Source organism: Drosophila biarmipes, unplaced genomic scaffold, assembly GCF_025231255.1.
Source record: "Drosophila biarmipes strain raj3 unplaced genomic scaffold, RU_DBia_V1.1 ptg000008l, whole genome shotgun sequence".
NCBI lineage: Eukaryota > Metazoa > Arthropoda > Insecta > Diptera > Drosophilidae > Drosophila > Drosophila biarmipes.
Genome location: NW_026114529.1, coordinates 545,213 through 565,208, shown reverse-complemented (window position 1 = coordinate 565,208; position 19,996 = coordinate 545,213). Strand labels below are relative to the sequence as shown.

The 19,996-nt window shown below is 38.4% G+C and overlaps 1 protein-coding gene across 8 annotated transcripts in view; it reads left to right on the top strand.

Moving 5' to 3' along the window:
• Positions 1 to 19,996, top strand: part of LOC108035596 (rap guanine nucleotide exchange factor 2) — a 62,484-nt gene that overhangs the window by 7,759 nt on the left and 34,729 nt on the right. For all 8 annotated transcript variants that reach the window (XM_050889820.1, XM_044091196.2, XM_044091197.2 and 5 more), the window contains 2 exons: positions 14,487 to 18,183; positions 18,277 to 18,417. In XM_050889820.1, coding sequence (XP_050745777.1) covers positions 14,487 to 18,183; positions 18,277 to 18,417 — 3,838 coding nt within the window. The remainder of the gene's footprint in view (positions 1 to 14,486; positions 18,184 to 18,276; positions 18,418 to 19,996) is intronic.

The window sequence follows — 19,996 nt, the reverse complement described above, 5'->3', positions numbered from 1 at the left end:
TATATATTCTTGATCATCGTCACAAGACGAGTCGATCTAGCCATGACCGTCTGTCCGTCCGTCTGTCCGACCGTTTCTACGCATACTAGTCTATCAGTTTTGAAGCTATCAGGCTGAAACTTTCTTTCTATTTCAGGTAGTATATAAGTCGGAATCAGCCGGATCGGAGAACTATATCTTATAGCTCCCATTGGAACTATCGGGGAAAAAATTAAAAAAACATATCTTTCGTCTTTTTTAATATATACCTTTCCAGCTTGGATATAACATTTTTAAATTAGTTCTGAATTTCGAATTAAATTTTATCAAAATCGGACGACTATATCATATAGTTCCCATAGGAACAATCGAAAAATTAATGGTAAAATAATATTGAAAATTTATATCTTCGGTGTTTTTTTAACTTATAACCTCCTTCGCTTGGAAATAAAATTTTTTGTTTGGTTTTGAATTTTGAATTAAAATTTATCGAAATCGGACGACTATATCATATAGGAGAACATGAAATAAAAATTATATCTTCGGTGTTTTTTAACATATAACCTTATAAGCTTGAAAATAACATTTTTTAATTAGTTGTGAATTTCGAATTAAATTTTATCAAAATCGGACGACTATATCATATAGCTGTCATAGGAACGATCGGATAATAGGTGGGAAATAATGTGAAACAAATTATAGCTTTGGGGCTTTTTGACATATTATCTTATAATATTGAGAATATACATTTTTATATATTTTAGAACTTCGAATTCAATTTAGTAAAATTATTGATTATTTTTTACAACTGCAAGGGTATACAAACTTCGTCTTGCAGAAGTAAACTTCCTTTCTTTTTTATAACTGAAAGGGTATATAAACTTCGGCTTACCGAACAAATAGGCTATATTTTGGGCCAGAAAGAATCAGGCACACCAGTTTGGAAATTCCAGCGATCAAATTAAGTCTGAGGGAATTGTTCCGAACATTCGTATTAGAATTGGTCTGAAAAACTTTAATAAATCGAAGACGTAAGAAGATCTAGACCCTGGGGAGAATTACCCTCCGGAAAAAGGAAGGAAAGGACTAGAATAAAGAGAGGAAGTCTGAAAATCATAACAACGATTTAAATTAAAAACTTTTCATCCGTATCTGGACCAAGTGCCCCAATTCTTCGGATTACCGGCACGGAAGCGGCAATTCTATCCTCAAAAAAATGATATAACCAGTCTATAAAATAAAAAAAAAGCTATGTTTAAGAAATACCACATTTAAATATTTACTTTCGCATACTTATGCCATAAATTATGCAAATATCATCCATGTTAACGTAATAGTCCATCCATATTTAGTATATGACTGATGATCTAGTTACGATCGCCCCTACACAAACATAAGTTCTGATATCAACTTTTGTGACGAAAATATATTAAACGATCTTGATATCAGAACTTTTTATTTTGCTGTAGGGGCGATAGTCACTAGATTTTTACGTTGTCAAGTTGGATTTTTGTTTTATATCAGAAGTTTCATCACCTACTTTCACAAAAATCATAGAATTCAAGTTTGTTAAGAGGAAATGTTTGATTCTAAGACCCTAAAAGTGTTATAGGTTCTGAACTATGTGGCGAATTGACTTTTTAACATTGAAGTTATGGTCTACGAGTTGAAGGATTGTCGCAGTATACTCGTGTGGTTTTGGTTTTAGGAAAAAAAATTCACAAGTTTCATGATGGGCTCACGTATGCCTACTATGGCCCTATAAGCTAAACGTTGCACTATGGCAAAGTTTGAAAATTTTATAACACAGGTTAAGAATGATTTTTTTTCTAGGAGTGATTTTTTTTCGCTGGGCACAGTGGCAACTTTGGGGTTGATTTTGTCGGGACAAAGCATCGCCCACAAAATTTTCCTTTCCTGGCTTATAGAACACTTTTGCATTGTGTTCTTCAAGGAATGCAGTCCTTCGAAAGTAAGAGGTTGTTGGTATGTGAAAATTCGGATTTCTTCCGAGACAAATAGGTAATTTTGTAATTTTCCTATAGCCCAAACAATAGCTAAAAATTCCCTTTCGTAGCGTAGTTGAGCTCGCAGTCTTTTAGTGTGCAAGTTATCATCGAACAGCACCGATACAATCGGCCGTCAAATGGAAAGGATGTTAAAATTCTGGATACATTAATAGACATCTTTTGATGAAAAAGTGTTCCGCATGAGCGTGAACCCGCTGCGTTGGTCACATACGAGTATGTATGCTTACCAAGCCAATTTTTCCCTTGAGTTTGGACGTAAGTGGTGTTGCTATAGACGCGAAGTCTTTGACAAAACTTTGGTAATAACTGGCCAATCCTAGGAATGATCTGAGGCTGAACAAATTTTTGTTCAATGTATTCCTGTATGGTTTTTACTTTTATAGGTTCTGTTTTGTCTCCGTCTGCTGCAACTATAAAGCCTTAAAATTCAACACTTTCTTTGGAGAACTTGGTTTTTGGTAATGCCACTCTTATGTTGGCATCACACAGGCATTTAAGCACTGTATCGTTGGTGTCTTTCATGGTCCGCAGCGTTTTTAGAAAAAAATATCACGTGGTCTACACATTTTTCTGATCTGCTCGCTAAGCATATCGTAAATTGCCTTTGTAAAATGCTTTCGGCATTTTTTAGCCCAAATGGTAGACGGCAGAACTTATATTTTCGGAGTCATATTCGGCCAGGTAAGTCTGGTGGTACTACTTTAGGTCTAGGGTAGTGAATATGGTTGCCTTTCCTAAGCTCGTTTGAATCATGTGAATACTCGGCAGAGGGTAACAAAAGGAAATGGTTCGTAAATTCAGTTTCCTAAAATCGATCATTCGTCGTTTTTTATACCCTTTGAGAGGGTATAATTATTTCAGTCAGAAGTTGCCAACGCAATGAAAAAGACGTTTCCGACCCCATGAAGTATATATATTCTTGATCAGCATCGCTAGACGAGTCGATCTAACCATGTCCGTCTGTCCGTCCAAATCGGAATTATCGGAAATTTTTTTTAAAAATTATACCTTTTGTGTTTTTTAACATATAACCTCCTACGCTTGGAAATAACATTTTTTAATTTGTTGTGAAGTTCGAATTAAATGTTAAATGTTATATTACTAACATTGATTAATTCTTATAACTGCAAGGCTATACAAATTTCGGCTTGCCGAAGCTAACGTCCTTTCTTGTTTTTCGTATAAGTTTTCTGTATTAATCTGTTTTGGAGGAAAAGTGTCGTCCAAATCCTGACGTGTCGAAAAAATAAAAAAATAGAAGAAAAATAAAATTTATTGTAATTACCTCAAATTGTCCTTATGGACCACCCTTCCTTTTATTAAGACTGTGGTCGCCAAGTCTGCTTCTACAGTTTCCTCGGTGTACAAATTTAAAAGTTTTGTTTCCAACTTCTTGTTTGATTTTACGAGAACCTTGTCCCCAACCTGAAAATTACTGTCCTGTCTTGTTTTATTTAATATTTGTAGTGAATGTTCTGTGCATTTGAGACTTTATCCTTAATTTCTGTGTTAAGCTCTATGATTGACTAGTGAATTATGTCGATAGGTCGTTTATTTGTTAAAGAGTGAATGGTCCTATTGTATTCTATAGACGCAAGGAGTATTAATTCTACTGTGTCCTCAATACCTCTTTCGATTTTTAGACACCGTGCAATTTCTGCTAGTGTACTGTGGAATCTTTCCACTTGCCAGTTCGATGTAATGTGAAGCGGCGGTGCATTTGCACGTTAAACAGGTTGCTTAAAAGAGACATAATTGTTTCAGATTTTATAGAAGGCTCATTACCGCAATATATTGTTTTTGCTCGCCGATAGAAATTAATAAGTTGTAAAATCGCGGTTTGCACGGAAGCGATTGGTTGAACAATTAAACATTTGTCTATGCAAGTTAAAACGAATTTTTTGTCTGTCGAAAACATGTCAATGAGTATGATTTCGCGTGTGTATGAGGGAATGGGTGTTTCCCCGAGAAATTTTTTCTGAGGGTGTCTATCGTATTTTGTCTTCTGGCATATTTTACAATTTGCGACCACCTCACTTGCCATATGAATCATTTTGGGAAAAAAATAGTCTTGCAGAATCTGTTTCACGTTTTCCTGAGCGGCTCTATGAGTCCTGTTATGTTCTGACACCGTAATTTCTTTTTGTCTTTTTTTGTCTAGGATGTCAGTCACCATACGGTTCGTGTAACGGAATGTGGTTGTCGGGAAAGTTTCTATTAATTTATGTTGGATAAATGCCAGTACTGGTAGTTCGCATAAAATTGTATTGACTACGTCTTTTTTGACCACATCGCATACTCTCTGTATAAGTGAAGATAAGAGATGTCGAGTATTTTCACCAAACATAATGACCGTTCTAACTGAAGCAGTTTAGCTTTCTTCTATGATTATCTGGTTCCGAAAGCAGTTGACCAGTTTGTCTGTTTTTTCAATAGTGTAAATTTTTCACGCCATATAGGTAATTCCTGAGGCTTTTTAAGGCCCATACTATTGCTAATAACTCCCTTTCGTTAGTTGCAAAATTTTTTTTTCTGTCCCTTAAAATTTGTGATATCCTGGTTATGGGTTTTCCGTCCTGTGACAAGACTGCTCTCAAACCAAAAGACGAAGCATCTGTCGTCAAGTCGAACGCTTTTTTGTAGTTTGGATATATAGCATTACGTTTTCTGACGCGAGAACACTCTTAAGTTTTTTAAATGCCTGGCGTCGATTTTCGTCGAAGCTAACAGGTATTTTCTTTGATTGTCCTGCACTTTTGCCATTTTCTACTTTTAGGATGTCTATTAAAGGTTTTGCAATAGATGAAAAGTCTTTAATAAAACACCTATAGTAACTAGCTAGTCCGAGAAATGATCTGGCATTAAATAGTGTGGTCGGTTGTTCGTAGTTATGGATTGCGTTTACTTTGTTAGGGCGGGTTCTTATTCCTCCACTTGAAATAAATAAATAAATACTCAACATTTTCTTTAAAAAAATTGGATTTCTCGCGCGAAACTCACATGTTGGCCTCATATAATTTGTATAAGACCCATGCCATGTGTTTCACATGCTCGTGCATATTTTCCGAAAAAATAATTACGTCGTCGACATAGAGATAGCATAGTTTCCCTATTTGTTCCCTGAGCACATCGACGATGGCTCTCTGAAAAGTACTTGGTGCATTTTTCAATCCAAAGGGTAATTTACAGAACTCGTATTTTGCATTTCTTACTGAGAAGGCCGTTTTTCCTCTGTAGCATTCGGCGAGTAGTATGTGGTAAAAACCAGAATTTAAATCTAATGTGGTAAAGTATTTTGCCTTTCCTAAATTTGCCAAGATAAAAACTACGTTCGGGATAGGGTATTTGTCATCTATTGTCTTCGAATTAAGCTTTTTTAAGTCTACTACTAGGCGTTTTTGTGTTTTCCCGTTCATCGGTCCCTTTTTTATCTACATCCCAAACAGGGTTGTTTTATGGAGACCGAGAGGGTCGGATTATGCCGTCTCGTAACATCGCTTGTGTTTCTGTATTTAAAAAGTCGGACTCGCCCATCGGGTATGGGTACAATTTTGGAATTATCGGATCTTCATTTTCTGTCCAGATAGTACCAATAATGTCAGTATTGTACGGCAGCGCTTCGTTTGGCTCTGCAAATACACCCGTACGGTTTCCTAACATTTCCTGGAACTTTTCCATTATTTCATGTGGTACCTTTATATTCTCAACTTTTGTAAAATTTACATTTGCACACTTTAAAAATTTAATTTCCTACAAACTGCTGTTATTAACTTTTTTCTCTTAGGTCAAGTATGACGTCATTTTTTTTTTAGTAGTTTCAGTCCAATTATTCCATTAAACGTTGTTAAGTTTGTAAGTGGTAGCAAGAAAAATGTTGTATTTGTATTAAAAATGAGCATTATACATTTTGTATTTATTGTGTTGTGACCATGGATTGATTTTATAGAAAATTGTTTACGAAAATACCGTTTTTTAATTCTCTAATAGGTTTGATGTAATTCTTGGAAGCCCCTGTGTCAATTAAATTTTATTTTTTCTCCCTGCGATATCCCTTTCTATTAATGGGAGCAGGCAGTTATGCCGAAAAAATTTATTCTAACGGGTGTTTTTTTTAGAGGTATAGAACCTTAAGTTGCAATAAAACAACGATGGATTATTCGATTGACATTTTATTCGAAAGATAATCTTATGGCATTACATTTTATATAAGATTTTTGGCATATGGCCCCCACGGCTGGCTCGGATGTTGGACTACATCTGGACGTCCAATTTTCGATGACTTTTCCCAACATTTGCGGACGTATATCGGCAATAACACGGAAAATGTTGTATTCCAAATGGTCAAGCGTTTGTGGCTTATCCGCATAGACCAATGACTTAACATAGCCCCACAGAAAGTAGTCTAGCGGTGTTAAATCACAAGATCTTTTAGGCCAATTTACAGGTCCAAAACGTGAAATTAGGTGGTCACCAAACTTGTCTTTCAATAAATCGATTGTGTCACGAGCTGTGTGACATGTTGCACCGTCTTGTTTTAACCAGAGGTCCTGGACATCATGGCTGTTCAATTCAGGAATGAAAAAGATAGTAATCATGGCTCTATACCGATCACCATTGACTGTAACGTTCTGGCCATCATCGATTTTGAAGAAGTACGGACGAATGATTCCACCAGCTCATAAAGCTCACAAAACAGTCAGTTTTTCTGGATGTAACGGTGTTTCGACATACGAGGTGTGTTTAAAAAGTAAGGTGACTTTTCAAATTTCGCGGGCAACATATTTTCGATTATCGATTTTTTTGTTTTGTTATGTTGGTACACTCTTCCCTAACATCTGTACCAAGTTTCAATTGAATCCCCTTTTTTGTTTAGTTGTGAGAGGCGTAAAGGTAACAAGTTGTTTTGCGTGCTCAGCAATTTTTTGCTAGCGAAAAATATAGATCAAAGGATTTGCATCAAATTTTGTGTAAAAAATAAAATTTAGTGCTCCGAAATACTTGAAATGTTGACAGTGGCATACGGTGAAAGTGTTCTGAGTAAAAAAAATGTTTACAAGTGGTACAAACTCTTTCAAGATGGCCCGGAAGATGCCAATGATGAGCTTCGCTCTGGACGCCCAAGCACGTCAACAACTGATGAAAACGTTCAAGCAGTGTAGAAAATTGTTTTGAAAAATCGTCGAATCACTATCAGAGAAGTTGAAGACGTCGGTATATCGCTTGGCTCGTGCAATGAAATTTTTTCAAACGTTTTGGGCATGAGTCGTGTGTCAGCGAAGTTTGTTCCAAAATTGCTGAATTTTGACCAAAAGAACCGTCGCATGAGCACTGCAAGAGCTGTTGGATGACGTCAACGACGACCCAGATTTACTAAAAAGGGTCATAATGTCAAAGTTTTGATCACTGTATTCTTCAATAACCATGGCGTGGTGCATCACGAGTTCTTACCATATGGTCGTACGGTCAATAAACAGTATTATCTGGAAGTTATGCGCCGTTTGCGAGCAGCAATGCGAAAGAAACGTCCAGAATTGTGGAAAAACAATTCATGGCTTTTGCATCACGATAATGCCCCTGCTCACTCATATTTGCTTGTGAGGGATTTTTTGGCCAAAAACAACACCACAATAATGCCTCAGCCACCATATTCACCGGATTTGGCCCCATGTGACTTTTTCTTGTTCCCAAAACTAAAGAGACCTATGAAAGGACGGAGATTTGTAACGATTGAAGAGATAAAGACTGCATCGCTGGAAGAGCTCAAGGCTATACCGAAAAGTGCTTATGTATTTGGACGTTGGATTTTGTAAGCACGCAAGCCAAGATCCTTCCGCAAAATCTTCCATAAAGTGGATGGACACAGATCCAATTCCTGTGCTCGATGGCGGATGGACTTATTCGGGTCTTCCTCAATGCTACGCTCTACAGTAGCAATAGCTTCTTCTGTACGCACCGTACGGCGTCTCTGGGGATGCGAGTTATCAATAAGAGTAAACGTGGTGCGAAAACGTTCCATGGTTAATCGAATTAACTGCTCTGATGGACGATTTTGTCGACGATAAAATGGACGTAGAGCGCGATACGTATTCCGCACTGAACCATTACTTTCGAAATAAAATTTCACTATTTGAAAGCGGTGTTCAGGCGTGAGTCTATTCATGATGAATTGCCAAACCAAACTGAGAATAAATCATTTGACAGTTGTTAAATCGGTCGCAATTTGGACAGTGATGCCAACTTAAAGTTCTATACCTCTAAAAAAAACTCCCGATACTAGGTCATCGTAGATGTTCTCACATTCCTCTTCGGCTACTGTCGGATATTGATTATTGGTTTCATTTGATGGGTCGTTTTCTAAAGCCACACGATTTATCCTCTAGTGTTTTGGTCCTGTATATTTAGCGCTACTACTATTGGGCCTTTTAAAAGTCTGTCCCTGATTACTGTAACCGTTGGGTTTAATATTTTGGTGAGTGCTTAGAATTGTCTTGAAACGGTCCATTTTGCTGGTTGTGGGTTGGTTGTCAAAAGCGGGATACTAAAAGGATCCACGTCCATTGGTTGCGTCGGTTCCTGTCTGGGTGGCTGTGTTGGTGGTATTTTATTAAAATGGGGATTTTTACCATTTGGGTTAAACTTAGCGGCTGTCGTTGGACTTCTTTGTTCAGCCCTTTGGTGTTACGTGCGAAACTACTTGCGAAGATGTATCGCTCATGATTTTCGATTTTCTTGTGCCCGAAATGAATACTCGTAGCGCATCTGCTCTGTATTTTTCGTTCAGTTAGGTAGCTACGGTGTTGTCGTAGGTCATTATTGACTTGTTTATTAGCAGAGTCAGTTTTTTCTCCACTTCGTCATAGTACCGCAGAAGTGTCATGTTTCCTTGACATAATGCTGACATCTCCTGTTCTATTAAATATATCGGTCGTTTGTCCGCGTATGTAAAGTCAAGCCTGTTAATAATAGCTTTAAAATTTAAGGCCGTGTCGAACGACGAAAGAACCATATCGGCTGAGGCTTTTATTTTGTTTCGAAGAATGTCTAAAGCTTGGTAGTGTTGAAACTACCATCATATTTTTCGAATACTTTATAGGCGGTATGCGCCGCTTTCCTTTAACGTTTCGCAGCATGTGATACCTATTATGATTTCGGCATCCCTATACGTTTCTACTTCTGGTGTGCCGATATTTACATCACCTAATCGCTTATGAACTTCTTGTAATTTTTGCTCAAAGCTTTTTTCCTGCGCGGCGAGTGCGCTCGCAACTACGCCTTCTATAATGGATTTTAATTGTTCGCTGGTCAATGCCATATTTTAACTATTTTGTTGTGAACTTTCCGCGGTGTTCTACTATCTCACTAACACTCATACGATTCTAACTCAAGGAACAAAGAATTTTGTTCATTTGGTATTTAATTGTTTCTAAAAAAAATTTCCGGTCTTGCGTTTTTTTTTTTTTTTGACTAAGATTCTTGGAAAATCACTTATTTACAATTTTTAAAATATTTTGCCATTCGAAAATAGTGAGCGTATCAATGAACACTCTACTTACATGGTTTTTATTTAATTATAGAACTAAATGTTGTTGCTGCTGTCTGTCTTCCTTCTTTTAATTCAGCTTCGCTCTTGTAGTCGTTCCTGGTTTGTGTTAGTTTATTTGGTTGATTTGTTGTTTTTTTTTTTTAACGAATCGAACGCGTTTTAAATATTATTTTATTTAATGTTTTTATTTAAACGTGAAATCGAGGGTCTTACGATCGCGTTTTTTTTGTACAAAGGTCGAGGGTCTTATGACCAGTTTTTTTTTTATTTATTTAATACGGGCCGAGGGTCTTGCCCCACGTTGGGCGCCAATTAATTATAAGTCCTTTTTAAGAATTTATTTTAAGACGCACTGTACTGCACGAATGTCTTTGTAATTGCGAGGTTTGACCGTCACCGCTTATTTCCAAAATACAACTAACTTCTAAGTACATAAATTCTTATAACGAAACCTAGCCCAATGCCCAGAAAGTGCTGACCCGGCTGCCCGTGGTGTTAGGCAGCCGCCGTTGCATCGGAGTGGATTGGCCGCTGATTGCGTTTTCTCATGTTTTCGATGGACTAAAGTCTGTATCTAAACTATACAACACTAAGAAAAGTTGTTGCTTAACTATTATCTAAAATGTATTGTTAATAAAAGGAAAATAGTTTATATACAGATTGATAATGAGCTATGTGCTTCTTAGTGATCTTACGTTAATTTATGTAATTATATCGACATTTTCTTAGTTCCAATTAATCCATAGAACTGTTTGAGTAGTTTTATTCAAGCCATTCTTTGATTTAAAGTGCAGTATTCCCCATACTTTTTCTATTGAGTTTTAGCCAGGTGAGCATGTTGGCCAATTCATGAGGTCCGCGGAGCTGTCCTTTAAAAACTGATTTGAGGTCCGACTGTTGTGTATAGCAATCCTTTGATGAAAATTTTTGGACTCTCGGAATATATTTTAAAAATGAAAGAGTACGTTCTTTTAAACTGGTATTTGCTTTGTGCTTTTCATTTTAGCGCAATTCAACTTTGCTTGTTTTATAAATGGTTCCCAACACCATTAAAGAAACAAACAAATTTTATTTAGGAAAACATGAGTGGTTCCGTTCTTAACACTCTCGTGCAATAATGTAAGCCATGGGATCCATCCAAATTGAACTTCTTTTTATCCGAAAATATGAATTTTTTAAAGCAAAATTTTATTGAGTAGACTTCTGCATGAATGCATCCAAACGGCAAACAAGGAAGAACTCTATAGTCGAGTGCCTCGACTATAAGATACCCGTTACTCAGCTTGAGGTAGCAAAATAAAAATGGAGGTATATAAGCAGCAAAGAAATATTGGAAAGCGCCGGCTACTGTGGTATATATTATGTGGGCAGACAGTTTTAAGCGTTTTAGCCGTTTGGGGGCGTTAAAGTGGGCGTGTCAGACATTTTTTTTGCCAATAGAAAGGTTTTAATGAGACAAATTTACTTTACCAAAAAGAATTGTCTAGAATGACATCGGTTTGTGGGCGTTAGAGTGGGCGTGGAATCTGCATGCCAAGTTCGACTGTTCTATCTCTTTTAGTTTCCAAGATCTCAGCGTTCATACGGACGGACGGACAGCTAGATCGGACAGACATGGCTAGATCGACTAGGCTAGTGATCCTGATCAAGAATATATATACTTTATGGGGTCGGAAACGCTTCCTTCTACCTGTTACATACTCTCCGACGAAATAGTATGTCCTTTTACTTTACGAGTAACGGGTTTTTTTGTGCACAGTATATTTGCGTGTGAGTGAGTAGGGTAGTATTGTCTATTTTGATTGACAGTGCGCTCACTTATTCTACATACAAGTTGAGTTCCAAAGTAAACATGACTTTAAAAAAAAAAAGACGAAACAAATAGTTTTTTCGTCAAAATCAATTTATTTTATTCAAATTAGTCTCCTGCTTTAATACACCGTTTTGCACGGTCCAAAAGCATTTCGAACGAGTGTTTTAGCTCGTTGCCCGTTATGGCTGCCAGTATGCCGGTGCAAGCCTTTTGAATGGCCTCTACGACTGCATAACGCTTTCCTTTCATCGGCAAATGCATTTTTCCGAATAGGTAGAAGTCGCACGTTGCCATATCAGGTAAATACGCGGAGTGGTTGATGGTTAAAATGTGGTCAAATAATCGGACACAAGCGTCTATCGATGAGACGGCGCATTTAATGTTGGCTCTTTGTTCGAAGCTTATTTACGCACCGATGACAAAAACGTAATGACACTTAAAACGTAATTACATCACTTCCAATAGATGAAATGTTATGAAATTTTTACTGGAAGCCGATGAACGATAGAAGATTATAACGCACCAGTTGACATATAGATGGCGACACTAGTGGGCGCTAGATTAAAAAAGTCCTGTTTACTTTGGAACTCACCATGTACATTCATATATAGTTCTGATATGTATTTATGTCATAGAATAAATACTATTAAAAAATAAATTTGTATTTCGTTTCAAATGTATTTATTATAAAATAAACAATTTGAAATTACTAATAATTTAAAACTACTTAAATTAATTATTTTATGCTAGGAATGAAGGAACACTATTTTATTTTCCTCCGTCTGTCCGAATGGACGCTGAGATCTCGGAAACTATACAGTAGCTAAAAGAGTGGGATCTGTGGTATGCAGATTCCTTTGACCGTTTTGCGGTGTTTATTAAATTTTGGCAACAGAAAATGTGCTATCTTCTTCAGTCCTATATAGCATACTGTACAGTAAAGAATTAGTGCAGTAAATTTTAGATCACTACACTACTGTACAGATCCGTTATGCTACAAATGCGTACATTTATGTAGAAGTTTAGTCCACAGTCCCAGTCTGTATTGAAATTGTCTTTTGCGAATTAAGCCCGTGTTACATTATGTTTATGGTATTTTGGGTACTTATTTCATTTTAGATCTTGGAATTTCTTCTAAACGGTTTTAAATTCCCAAACTATCACTCTTGGATTTGGAGCTTTGATCTTTAACCAGTTCGTAAAATGTTACATAAATTATTTGTCTTTTAAAAAAGAAGACACTTTTAAAAACTTAAACGATTTAGGTTACCGTACTGGAAACAAAAACATTATTAATTAATATTAAAGATTTTGACTGTAATTATCTTTTAATAAGTGTCGTATAATTTGGTCAAATTCAACAAATTGAGAAAATCAAAAAAATTAGGGTACATCCCAAGAGAAAAGATAAATGCTAATATTTGTATACCTTTTACTCGTAAGACGGTACGCTATATTCGTATAAAGTATATATAAGGTATTATATATTAATTACCAGGATCACTAACCGAGTCATTCTGGCGATGTCCGTCTATCCGCTGAGATTTCGAACTCCTGCGCAGCGCATGTTTGCTTCAGCAGGGTGTCGCGCCCACACTAACGCCGACAATTCGCAATAGACTGTAGAGGTGCAGCGCCTTTTATGCTCTAAACAAAATTTTACCTGAAATGTTTTCTTATCGTTTGAGACAAAAAAAATTTTGCCAGATGCGCTTTACAATATCGCTTTGTCGCTTATATGTCTCAATTTTCCTTTTGCTATGTGGGTATGTGGTGGTTGAGGTACTCGACTATAGCGTTCTTCCTTGTTTTACTTTAAACTGTTCTTTTCATCTATTCCTAACATTGACTCCCTACAACCGACAGCAATTTAGTGACAAATTATTATGAGAAAGAAAAATAAAGCATTTTGTATCAAGAAAGGTACAAAAAAAAAAGATCTACTGTCCATCACTTTTAGCCGTTAGTTCCGCAACGCTTATGCTGATCTGTAGGAAGATGTCATTGAACTTTTAAAAACTATGCCTAATCTTATTTATCAGTGTAACAGTTGCGTCGAGAGCAAGGACTCGCACTTCAAGAAAGATAAGATTATGAACGAACTTAACTTAAACTTAAGTTTTTACAAACACTATCTCTCTTAATATGGACATATATCGATGGCTATTTTTACACAGCAGTGTTACAAATGCTGTTGTTTGTCGACTTGATGGGAGAAAATTATTGGCAATGTCACCTGTATAACTGCCAAATTAAGAAAAATATAATTAAAAGCAAAACTTTCCAAGTTTGACTTACAAATACATTTTGAATTGATATATAAATATAATATTTATTATATACATATTTATGAAGCACTTAAACTCGCGTTTCTTATGGTTTTGACAATGACAATGGGGTAGATTGTTTCATAGCCGAATCGCATGTATTTTTTTTATAGTGAAACTTGTAGTTAAACCTAAAAATTTGAACAAAAAGTAAGCAATTCAAAAAATATTTTTTAATATACTAAAGATTATTTAAAAATTTGGTTAATCATTACCTTCTAAAGTTTTTTTTTAGGTTTTCCTCTTTCCCCCCACCACCAATAAGCAATATAATTTACATACCTGTGATTCTGTGTGACTTTTTATAAAAAAAAGACGCGCACAACAGATTAAAACCTTGGCACCTCTAGTTAAAAACCAAAATAATGTTTATTTAGCTGGAATGTAATGTTCTTGCCACGCCCACACTAGCATTTAATGATATTATGATATCTGTTGATTTCCTTAGTCAAGCTTCTTCCCTGCTTAAAAACAAAATTTTCGGTGCGTTCGGCGCTACATGGACGGCAGAACTTTTTCATATCCCAAGAATATAGCTCCAATGGTACTTTGAACCTTAGACTTCAACAGCCTTTACTTCTGCTTATCTAAAATTTGCAGTATATATTTTTTGCTAAAAGTAGATATGCCCGCATATAAATTAACTTAGTAAAATGCACTTTATCTGAAAAAGAATAAGTAACACAAAACAGTAAGTTTTGAAAAATTTGGTTTAGTAATGAACCGTGTGCGTCAATTGATGACAATCTTTCCATTTTAATCGAATATCTTTTTCATAATTTTCATCAATTTAGAGTCTAACTGTGCGCGATGCAGTGCGTGATTGCCTGGAAAAGGACCCTGCGGAGCGAAGCGAGGAGGACTTAGAAGTGTTGCTTGAGTTTACGCAAGGCTTAAAGGCGTTTACAAATATCACAATGGCTGTAAGACGGGCGCTTTGTTCTGTGATGGTATTCGCCGTGGTGGACAAGGCAGGAACCGTAGTCATGTCAGATGGTGAAGAACTAGACTCATGGTCGGTGCTAATTAACGGGGCAGTGGAAATCGTGCATGCGAATGACAGACATGAGGAACTGCAGATGGGAGACTCCTTTGGCATCCTTCCCACGATGGACAAGCTGTACCATCGTGGTGTTATGAGAACCAAGTGCGACGACTGTCAATTTGTGTGCATCACGCAAACTGATTACTACCGTATTCAGCATCAAGGCGAGGAGAACATACGGCGACATGAAGACGAGCATGGGCTTGTGGTTATGGTCACCGAGCTTCGAAGCATTGGAGGCGGCTCTGACTCTGCTGGCGGTGGCGAATCTGTAACAGGAGTTTCGTCCTCGATACATATGAAACGCGGCCACGTCGTTATTCGTGGAACTCCGGATCGGCTGCTACAGCAGCTGGTCGAAGAAAACTCAATGACCGACCCTACATACGTGGAGGACTTTTTGCTCACACACCGTATTTTCATTCGAAATCCGCAAGAGGTGACCAGCAAGTTATTGCACTGGTTTGACCTTAATGAGGTGGATGCCCACAAGACGCAAGAACTGCGGGATCGCGTAACTCGCGTGGTGCTTCTCTGGGTGAACAACCACTTTACCGATTTTGAAGCAGACTTTGAGATGATGCAGTTTTTAGAAGTCTTTGAAGCTCTACTCGAGCGAAAGAAGTTGTTAAGTCAACTGCGTCTTTTACACATAGCATGCGCCGCGAAGGCCCGAATGCGCAACTGTACCCTTACTCGATCTTCACGTGACGAGCCGCTTAACTTTTGCATTGTAGGGGGCTATGAGCTTCGAGGCGTAGCCGTAGCTGCCGGAAACACACCAGTAGGCATATACATTTCACACGTTGAACTGGGCTCCAAAGCCCAATATGTTGGACTAAAGCGCGGGGATCAGATTCATGAAGTAAATGGACAGTCCCTGGACCATGTGACTAGCAAGAGAGCCCACGAGATCCTTATGGGCGCCACTCACTTGAGTATCAACGTAAAATGCAATCTGCTTGGTTTCAAGGAGATAATGCAGGCTTTGGAGCTTGGCGGATCCGAAAGTATTTCCGTAGGCAGCGGCAGCTTTAAGTTTTTGCGAAGCCCACGCCGTATCTGTGCCAATGATATTGCTAGGCTGCACGGTCGCTCGGATAGCACCAGCGACAAAATGTCTAGCGCTAACGTGACGAGCCGAGCGAACATGGTGCGCCTAAGTTCGGTTGATATGTTACTTGATCAGCCAGACTGCGCTCCATCGCAACCAACACCTGTGGGTTGGAGCGGAAACATGGCTTCCAACTTCATGCAACAGCTCATACAAACTGTTAACAGCTCTTCTAAAAAATCATCGGGATCTTCTATCCCCTTAAACTCAGATCAGCAAGATACGAAGGGAGGTTTTATGACTTTAGCGCCCAAAAGGCGTTTGCAGAAGGCGCTGGCAAAAATAAATTTGCTCAATAAACAACATAACGAAAATAGCTTAAATGATTCCCCTGAAACACTGCTAAACGATGTCAAGCCAAAACTCTCAGCGGTCACCTCATCAAATAACGGCTGCACTATTATTGGAAGTGGCCGACTCTACCAATCGCAATCAAATCCGGATTTACCTAGCCTCAAATATGACAGAGGCAGTGAAGCGGTACGATATGATATCGAAAGGTTACAGGTAAACTACCTATGTGCTAACAATCATCGGCAGCAAGCAGGCAGTACTTTAAACACAAACGCGACACAGTCTCATCTTCCCGACTACCCGGAACACGTGCTAAAGGTTTATAAGGCAGACCAGACATACAAGTACGTGCTTATTTACAAGGAGACAACGGCCCACGAGGTTGTAATGCTGACGCTGCAGGAGTTTGGAATACACGACCCCAGTTCAAACTTTTCGCTTTGCGAAGTTAGTGTAGGAGAAGGAGGAATGGTTAAGCAGCGCCGGCTCCCCGATCAGCTGCAGAATTTGGCAGAACGGATAAGCTTTGCGGCACGTTACTACCTCAAACTAAATGATAGTACCGAGCCGTTGGTTCCGGACGATTTGGCGTTAGAGCTAATTCGCGAGTCAAGTGTGCATTTCCTGCAGCTAAACGCCTATGAATTGGCTATTCAATTAACTATACAGGACTTCGCAAACTTTCGCCAAATCGAGTCCACTGAATATGTAGACGAATTGTTCGAGTTAAAGTCTCGCTACGGAGTGCCCATGCTTAGCAAGTTTGCTGAACTGGTCAATCGCGAAATGTTTTGGGTAGTGACTGAAATTTGCGCCGAACACAACATCGTTCGCCGCATGAAGATAGTCAAGCAATTTATCAAGATTGCGCGACACTGCAAAGAGTGCCGAAACTTCAACTCTATGTTTGCAATCGTTTCCGGCTTGGGACACGGCGCTGTTTCACGACTGCGTCAAACGTGGGAAAAGTTGCCTTCCAAATACCAGAGGTTGTTTAACGACCTGCAAGACCTAATGGATCCCTCGCGTAACATGAGCAAGTATCGGCAACTAGTGTCCGCCGAATTGCTGGCTCAGCACCCTATCATCCCGTTCTATCCGATAGTGAAAAAGGATCTTACCTTTATCCATCTGGGAAATGATACGACAGTAGACGGTCTTATCAACTTTGAGAAGCTGCGAATGCTGGCCAAGGAGGTACGTTTGCTGACCCACATGTGCAGTTCACCGTATGATCTGCTGTCCATCCTTGAGCTCAAAGGCCAATCTCCATCTAACGCCCTTTTCTCGCTTAATCAAATGACTGCCTCGCAGAGCAACGCCGCCTGCCCAGTTATCGCGCCCAACACCAGCCAGTCAACTATAAAGCGGCGTAAGAAGTCGGCGGCGGCGCCTAACCCCAGGAAGATGTTTGAGGAAGCACAGATGGTGCGTCGGGTGAAGGCATACCTCAACAGTCTCAAAATTTTCAGCGACGAGGACTTTTTGCACAAATGTTCTTTAGAATGCGAGGCGGCCCACGTATCCAATTTCTCGGGCAGCATCTCGCAAGGCAATACTTCAAACAGAAGCGGAGGTGGAAGTGGCGTGGGTAGCTTCAACCCCAATGCCGGTGATCAGTTGAGCATTTACTCGCATACTAGCTCCAGTTCAGCACCAAATTCTTCACTCTCTTTACGCAAAAGGCATCCAAGTTCACCTACTCTTTCGACTACAAGCTCAACCAGTTCCACTAGTGATCATCAAAGGAGACAGATGAACAACAACGGTCCAAAGTTCGGCACAGCCTCGCCGCAGGCAGTTAAGAAGATGCTATCGCTGTCAGAATCCTCTAAAATCCGCCCACACCACCCGTTTGTTCCGCGTTACGGATCCGTTATGGGTTCAGTTATTACACCTCTACATCACATGCATCCATCGCATGGTTTTAGCGCACCGTCAGCTGGGGGATTGACTATGCCAGCGTCAAGTGTTGTAGCAAATGCGCAGTGCACTTCGAGTCCTAGTCCCTGTTCCCATAGACGCTTAGCATCAGGAGGTAGGTAGATAAACAAAAATGCTCAATATATTTTAAACTTTAGACGGGGTTATCTTTATCTTATTAATGTTTGGTTATTTATCCCGGTCGTAGGAAACATACCCGCTCGCGCAATCCATGAGCGTTCGAGTTCTGACACTCCAGCACCGCCACTGCCCTCGGTTGATCTCTCTCTTGAGAGCAGCAGTGTAACTACACTACGCGATTTGCCATTTCGCAAATCTTTAACTTCCGGTAAGTGTCCCTTATTAAAAAAGTAGTTGAATAGCAATTAAATGTATGGTATTACCTGCACCTAAAACCTTATACCAAGTATGCTTGTAGATCACGTTAACAGTTTCTAAGTACTTAACCGTAATTTCAGAGGAACGTATTTTTGTGTTCTTAGTTAGTAATTACACTAAGATGAACGTATTATATTTCGAGCCTTAAACTCAAAATAAAAATCGGACTACTCTAAAAATATATATATCTAAAAAAAAATGATATAAAAAAGGAATGAAATAATTTATTTTAATATCACTGAAGGCAGCAACAATCCTTAAAAATATTACATGGTGTTACTAAAGTTGATTATTTCTTATAACTTTAGAAGTTTGCAAGTTGAGAGTGATTGAATTTTAGCTATTTAATGATGTTCTTTAGAAAAATCAGCGAGTTTTCCAACTGGTAAATTTGCCCATATTTTTACACCTTACTCGTAGAGTAAAAAGGTATACTAGATTCGTCGGAAAGTATGTAACAGGTAGAAGGAAGCGTTTTCGACCCCATAAAGTATATATATGATCATGATCCGACCGAGTCGATCTAGCCATGTCTGTACGTACAGAAAGTCCGTATGAACGCTGAGATCTTGGAAATTATAAGAGGCAAACTTGGCTTGCAGATTCCTGGCCTTCCTGCACAGCGCAAGTTTGTTTCAGCGGGGTGCCACGCCCACTCTAACTCCCGACAAAAACTGTAGCGCCTACAGTTTTTATGATAGAAAGAAAATTTAAATTGAAATGTGTTTGTTTCATAAATACCTATCGACCTACGTAATAAAATGTGCCACGCCCACTAAGGGCTTAAACGCTTAAATTTGCCCTAAAATATCGCTTTGCTGCTTATAGTATATCTCCATTTCCATTTTGCTCCCTTATGCTGAGTAACGGGTATCTAATAGTCGAGGCACTCGACTATAGCGTTCTTCCTTCCTCTTCCAAAAGGCAATGTTTTGTACGTCAAAAGTTAAGGAATCTCAAGTACTATACAGCTAAAAATTAAATTTGAAATCGTTAGAGCGTTTTTTGAGCAATCAGGAAAAAACTGAAAAAATCTGATTAATAAAACTTTTGGCCAAATTTTTGAACGGTGTTTATAGACGAATCATGTTGGAAAGACGTAAGTAGTATTTCGAAATATGGTAGAACTAATGTTGAGGTGTCATTCGAGGAGTATTTTAAGTGAGAATACAACTAGCTTAATAACGGTGGCTAATCATATAATTGATGTATGTATCATTGAACGAACACTGTAGATTTTCATTTCTTCGTGTATATATATATATCTATATATATATATATATCTCTTATCAAGAGAGATATACGAGGTGTGTTCAAAAAGTAAGGTGACTTTTCAAATTTCGCGGGCAACATATTTTCGATTATCGATTTTTTTGTTTTGTTATGTTGGTACACTCTTCCCTAACATCTGTACCAAGTTTCAATTGAATCCCCTTTTTTGTTTAGTTGTGAGAGGCGTAAAGGTAACAAGTTGTTTTGCGTGCTCAGCGATTTTTTGCTATCGAAAAATATGGATCAAAGGATTTGCA